Source organism: Dama dama, chromosome 10 (genome assembly GCF_033118175.1).
Source record: "Dama dama isolate Ldn47 chromosome 10, ASM3311817v1, whole genome shotgun sequence".
Lineage (NCBI taxonomy): Eukaryota > Metazoa > Chordata > Mammalia > Artiodactyla > Cervidae > Dama > Dama dama.
The window spans coordinates 27899940-27906961 of NC_083690.1; the positions used below are offsets into that span (position 1 = coordinate 27899940).

Genomic DNA, 7022 nt, shown 5'->3' on the forward strand with positions numbered 1-7022 from the left:
GGGGAGGGGGGAATATCCACATACCTCAGGTAACAGGGAGGTGCGCGGGTGGGGGGGAGGGACTGGGTGGACCAAAGGCCGGAGGGGAGGGGGTCCTGGGGATTCGCAGAAGGCTTGAGGATGGGGCCGCTTGGGGGAGGGGGAGGAGGCAGCCCAGTGAGGGATAAGTGGGGGACCCAGCCGGGCTGGGCCCCTGGGCCCCGGGTCTGTACTATATGGTTTGCTATAAAACTCAAAATCTTCCAGCCGGGGCCGCCGAGTTCGCGTGTGGTTGTCTGCGGCGTTGGGGATGCAGGGGGTGGGGGTTAGGGGAGATGAACCGAGTATTCTTTGAGGGTCTGGGAGGACGGGGCTCTTTGGATGGGTCTGGGGGACCTAAGGTCTAAGTGGACCTCCAGAAATTGAGGCTGCAGGGCCTCCTGCAGTCTTCAGGGTGAGACGGGGTGTCACTTCCCCGGAGTTCACCGTTCAGGTGAGAGTTAAGAGTCTGGACGTTCGAGGTGTGCAGGTGTACCTGGAGTGGTCCAGGATCCGGAACTGCCAGTCACTGGGGCTCGGCGTTCATCACAGCGGGGTTGAGGCACCCAGAGGACATCCTAGGTGGACTGGGGTCTCGGGGTCCCTTGGGATCTCTGTCCACGGTCCCCCGGCTCCACCCCATCATGTGGCCGCCTCAGCTCCGCCTCCGCCCCAGTTCCTGTTTCGGCCTCGGCTTCAGCCCCTAGGGCTCCCCGCAGTCGCCTGCTCTTCCTGCTCCGCCCGGGCCACGTCTTCCTGGGAGCTCGCCGCCCGCATCCCCGCTCGTCCCGCAGGGGCATGGGGCCTTCCCCAGACCTGGGCCCGCCCTGCTGGGGCTCCAGAGGCGACTCGGCCCCGCCTTGACGGACCAGCCCGCTTGGTGCCGCGGCCCCAGGATGAAGGGCGGCGAGGGGGACCCGGGCGAACAGGCCCCGCTGAACCCGGAGGCCGAGAGCCCCGCGGGCTCGGCCACGTACCGGGAGTTCGTGCATCGCGGCTACCTGGACCTCATGGGGGCCAGTCAGCATTCGCTGCGGGCGCTCAGCTGGCGCCGCCTCTACCTCAGCCGGGCCAAGCTCAAAGCCTCCAGCCGCACGTCTGCCCTGCTCTCGGGCTTCGCCATGGTGAGGGGAGGGAAGGCGCGCACAGGGTGGGGGTGAAGCCCATGGCGGGGAACGGGGGTAGGAGGCAAGGTGAACAGGTACCTAAGGGAGACAGGGGCGAGGAGTGGGAAAGACCGGTCTTTCAAAGGGAAAAGTAGGGGGGGGCGCAAACAAGGTCCCAAGGGACTACACAAGTCTCTTAATGGGTGTGGGGGTGGCTCTAGCATAAGCTGGGCCCGGGGAGGATAAGCAAATTCTAAACGTGTCACTGGGGACACACATCACGGGGGATACATATGCAAGGACAGAGCACAGAGCTCCCCGAAGGGACAGAATCCGGCAGAAGTGGTTTCTGGGTCTCCACCACAGGCTCAACAGCAAATCCGAGCTAGTTGGGGGTCTGAAGGATGACCTCAAGGATGCAGGGGGTGAGAATAAACTGGATGGAGCGGTCACCCAACAGGAAGAGGGTGGCCAGGCCCTAGCAGACATGAAGGGTGCTTAGTGGTGGCCTGGGAAAGCTCTGAGAAGAGAAGATACCTGTGAGGGAGTCTCAGGAGAAAGCTGTCTAGGAAGCCTGATGCACGATTCTGGAGATGATAAACTCCAAGTGTGGGCAGATGCTAATCAGCTAACGGTCCAGCAGAGGCCTCACAGGAAGCAGGCTGAGGGAGGTCCCAGGGTGAGGAGACGTCAGCAGACACAGGTCCTAGCTCCTTCCTGCCTGTGGCCAGCTGTATGACCCTGGACAGGCCTCCGCACTGCCCCCCGCCACCATCGCTGGCCAGTGGGAAATTGTGAGATCATGGAAGGGCGTGCCCTCTGTAGCTTGCCAGGGAGCCACCCCAAGATGAGCTGATTCTTGTCATCAGATCCTGGATCCAGGCACGTCAGAGCAAGACTCAAATCAGAATGGCTGAGACTCCCTGTTGATGGAAACTGAGGCCCAGAGGGGGGCGGTGGCCCTGCCAGAGCTCTCACCAGCTGAAGGGTGCAGGAGGAACTGAGACCCGGGGTCACTGGACTGTTCATCCAGGATGTCCTATCATCATGACAGGAAAAAGGAGAAAATGGGCTGGAGAGGGGTCCTCATGGAAACATAAGGGGGATATCAAGATGGGGATAAAAAGGGGCCATAGCCCTGGGTGATTTGAGTTAGTCCCTGCCCCTCTCTGTGTCACAGCCTCTGTATTTGGATGACTGGTAGGAACATTTCTATCCCTAAGGGTCATTCTTAGGTCTATGGTTTTCTATGTGAGAGTCCTGGATCCACAGGCCAGCTCACCCTGCCCGATGTGGGGTCATCTCGGGCCAGGGAATGCTCCCCTTCACCTACCTGTACAGACTACAGAGAAAGGGGAGCAGCCCTGGGGACCCAGCTGAGGGAGTTGCCCCACCCCCATGCCCCCATGGTCCAGCGTGTTCCCAAGGAGACAATCCCACCTGCTGCTGAACTTGCAGGTTGCTGAGGTGACAGCTTAAGGGACAAGAGCTTCTCTGCAGGATCAAGAGGCCAGATGAGTAGGTTCTGGGGGCTAGACTGGCCCCAGTCCTGTCAGGGGTGAGCAAGGTTGAATCAGGCTCCGGGAGAGATCAAGACCGGGCCTGGCCCAGATTGCTGTCTGTGGAAAACTCCTGCTAACATCCGCCATGGCCCAATTTCCCAAAATACTCAGTCTTGCCTTCCTACTGCCACCCTCCTGGCTCTGCAGTTTCCTCCTTGCCCCAGCCCAGAGCCATCTAATGGATCCTGCAAGAACCAGGCCTGGGGAAAGAACCTGATCCTGGAATTCAGGTGACCTGGGTTAGAATAACATTATATAAATTGTACTGAACCTTCACTACCAGGCACTATGCTTAAGGCTTTAATGTGTATCATCTTCCTATCACCCTACAAATTAGGTACTACTACTAAGACTATTTTATAAATGAAAAAACTGAGGGTCAGAAATATTAAGACCTGCCTATGATTCCACAGCAAGTAAGTGGCAGGATTTGAATCTAGTCAGTTTAGCTCTAGAATCCAAATTTATACAACCCTAGAACAAGATCATCCACTCAAATATGAGCAAAGACCACACAGGTGGTAATGGATATCAAGTTGGCTGGGTGGGGACTGTGGCTTTCAAGAGACCCTCATTACCTGTGCCAAGGGAGCAGCCATGACTCAACTCTGACTGATAGTTGCCATGCAGGAATATGGGCCTGGTGTAATCAGATCCTCCAAATTTCCAGGAGGATCTGGAAATAGGGATATTTACATGAAATCTCTTGAGTTTGAGAAGTTGGCAACAATTCTTTAAAAAAAAAAATGCACTGTCTGAGCCAAGCAAAACATGTTTGCAAGCTGGCTTGGGTTGTGGTGTGCCAGTTTGCAAACTCTGGCCTTGGACTTCAGTGTTAACTCTAATAATAACAGCAAACATTTACTTGAGCATACTATGTACCTCACACTATTCTTATCACTTGACGTATCTCTAAATGTATCATTAAATTTTCACAATAACCCTATAAGGCAGGCAGGTGCTGTTATCAATCCCTATTTTCCAGATGAGGAAAGGGAAGCACAGAGAACTAAACCACTTGCTCAAGATTACAGTTTGTACAACTGAAAATGAACCTAGGCAGCCCCACTCCAGAATCTGTGCTTTTTTTAACCCCTATTTTTTTTTAAGTGAAAATTATGTGCATCTTTTAAAAAATTATCTTAAACCTATTTATTTGGCTGCATTGGGTCTTAGTTATAGCACACTGGACATATTGCTGCCCACAGACTCTCCATTTGCAATTCGTGGGCTTAGTTGTTCCAAGGCATGAGGGATCTTAGTTCTCCCTCCAGGGATTGAGCCCATGTCCCCTGCATTGCAAGGCAGATTCTTAACCACTGGACCATCAGGGAAGTCCCGGGCCCCTATGTTATAAAAGATAAGATGGTCAGAAACATGCCATCCAACCCTCTAGTTTCCCCCCAGGCGGGGAAACCAAGGTCTGGAACAGGACAGAGCCTTGCCAAGGTTGTCCATCTATTCACTTAAAGCATGGGGGCCTTCTTTGTACCAAGAACTGTTGTGGGTCTTAGGGATACATCAGTGATGTACAGGCCAAAAAACCCTTTACTGTTGAGGTTACGGCCACTCAACCCATCCCCTCTTGTCCCCACAGGTGGCCATGGTTGAGGTACAGCTGGAGAGAAGCCACGAATACCCGCCGGGCCTCCTGGTGGCCTTCAGTGCCTGCACCACTGTGCTGGTGGCTGTGCACCTCTTTGCACTCATGGTCTCCACCTGTCTGCTGCCTCACATTGAAGCTGTTAGCAACATCCACAACCTCAACTCGGTCCACCAGTCTCCACACCAGCGACTCCACCGCTACGTGGAGCTGGCCTGGGGCTTCTCCACTGCCTTGGGCACCTTCCTTTTTCTGGCCGAAGTTGTCCTAGTTGGCTGGGTCAAGTTTGTGCCCATCGGGGCCCCCTTGGGCACATCAGGCTCAATGGGACCTGCCTCCCAGCTGCCTGAGACTCTGCCGCCAGTGGCCACCTCCCTTGGTCCAGCTTCCAAGCCATCGTCCACTTCTGTAGCCCCATCACAGGCTGAGCCCCCTGAGGCCTGCCCCCCACGGCAAGCGTGTGACGGTGGTGCGGCCCATGGACCAGGCTGGCAAGCCGCCATGGCCTCCACGGCAATCATGGTACCTGTAGGACTAGTGTTTGTGGCCTTCGCCCTGCATTTCTACCGCTCCTTGGTGGCTCACAAGACCGACCGCCACAAGCAAGAGCTAGAGGAGCTGAGTCGCCTGCAGGGGGAGCTTCAGGCTGTGTGAGGCTGGTGTTAGCCCAAGGCTGAGAGCACTGCCTCCCCCAGAGCTCAGTCAGAGGCCCTGGATCTACCAACCCCATTCTGTGGCCCTGCCTGCAGCCACTTCCTGTGGCCACTCTCAGGTAGAGAACAGATTCCTGCCTTCAGGGTCCTTCGGGCTGGACCTTGGGGCAGCTCCCACATTCCCAGGGACTGTCCCTGTCTAGTCTGTCCCATGCGTTTTAGAAGCTCTTCTCTACACCCATGGGGCTGGGAGGAGCATGAGAGTTAAGTGGAAGGTCCTCGGTCCAAGCTCCTGCGGTAGGAGAGGGGAGGCAGGGAGACCCTGGTCAGACCTTCGGTGCTCTTAACCACTTGCCCCCATACAGAATGAGAACGTCAGAAGGATACACGCCCACCCAGTTGCCCCAGAAGGCAGCCAATCCTTATTTTACTTTTGTAGAATCTGTTTTATGGTTGGCTTTTTTTTCTTTTTTGAAGTTTTCCCCCATCCTCAGATTTTGATTTCCACGCTCTCGCTTTGGCATTTGGGTAGAGAGGGATTTAGGTGTTTCTCCCCCAGGCACAGGTACAGCCTTTCCAAGTCTCCCTATTTGGAGGAGGTTCAAATGCCTGCCTCACTGCCCTAGACACACACTCATGCTTCTACAACTGATTCCTACTCTCCTGGTCCAGTGCTGGGGGGCCGTGCGCCAGCCTGACTCCCTAGCAAGGATTGGGGTGATAAGGGAGAAGGTCCATTCCATAGCCCTTAGAATACAGAACTATTCTGACACTGAATTTTTGATGCACCTAGTTTTGTATAATAAATTGTGTTTTACACATGTCACTGTGGCTGTGAATGGAGTGAAGAGGAGGCCTCCTCGGGAACAGGGACTTGTTATGAGCCAAGTGGAGGCAAGTGTCCCTGGGGGCAGGGTAGGGGTGGAGGAGAGAAGGTTCCAGGCTTGACTCCCTTCTAGTGCTGACAGGGCCCAGTAGCTTCTGAATGTGGAGAATGAGTTAGGCTAAAGGGTTTTGCAATCTTGCTACTGAGTCCAGGGTCTCTATCTCTTCCATTGAACATGGGAGTGAAAAAGCTGTTTTAAAACTCAACATTTAAAAAACTAAGATCATGGCATCCCGCCCCATCATTTCATGGCAAACAGAAGGAGGAAAAGTGGAAACAGTGATAGATTTTCTTTCCTTGGGCTCCAAAATCACTGCGGACAGCGACTGCAGCCACGAAATTAAAAGAAACTTGCTCCTTAGAAGGAAAGCTATGACAAACCTAGACAGCATATTAAAAAGTAGAGTCATCATTTTGTCAACAGAGGTCCGTATAGTCAAAGCTATGGTTTTTCCAGTTGCCACGTGTGGATGCAAGAGTTGAAAGCTAAGTGCTGAAGAACTGACGCCTTCGAATTGTGGTGCTGAAGAAGATTCCTGAGAATCCCTTGGACTGCAAGTAGATCAAATCAATCAATCCTAAGGAAATCAACCCTGAATATTTATTTATTGGAAGGACTGATGCTGAAGCTGAAGCTTCAGTTCTTGGCCACCTGACGTGAAGGGCAGTGGAAAAGGCCCTGATGCTGGGAAAGATTGAAGGCAACAGAAAAAGGGGCAGCAGAGGACGAGATGGTTAGAGAGCATCACCAACTCAATGGATGTGAATTTGAGCAAACTCCGGGAGATCGTGAAGGACAGGGAAGCATGGCATGCTGGAGTCCATGGGGTTGCAAAGAGTCGGACACAACTTAGCAACTGAACAACAACATAAGTTCCTTTAAGTTTCTTTCTTGAGTAACTACTACATACTAGGGGCTTCTCATAGGTCATCTTATTTAGCCTATTTAACTGATTTATTACCTCAAGAGACAAGTCTTTATGGCTGCTATTTCAGAGATAAGGAGGCCTCAACCTAAGAAGGTTGAGGATCTTTCCAAAAGCCACACAGCCAGTCAGGGAAAACTTGGACCACCTTTACTATCACAAGGGGAATCTTTCGCTTGAGAAAAGGAGTATCTTTCAACTAGGACCAGAGAAAGAATCTGACTTCATCACCCCTGTTTCCACTGTAAATTTATTTCTTCAGCCTCAT

At 53.3% G+C, this 7022-nt stretch overlaps 1 protein-coding gene across 1 annotated transcript; it reads left to right on the forward strand.

The window, feature by feature from the left end:
- Positions 1-697: 697 nt before the first annotated feature.
- Positions 698-5763, forward strand: ORAI3 (ORAI calcium release-activated calcium modulator 3). Its single transcript, XM_061153271.1, has 2 exons — positions 698-1142; positions 4284-5763. The coding sequence occupies exons 1-2, from the start codon at positions 915-917 to the stop codon at positions 4941-4943; spliced, it is 888 nt and encodes a 295-aa protein (XP_061009254.1). The 5' UTR covers positions 698-914; the 3' UTR covers positions 4944-5763.
- Positions 5764-7022: the final 1259 nt, after the last annotated feature.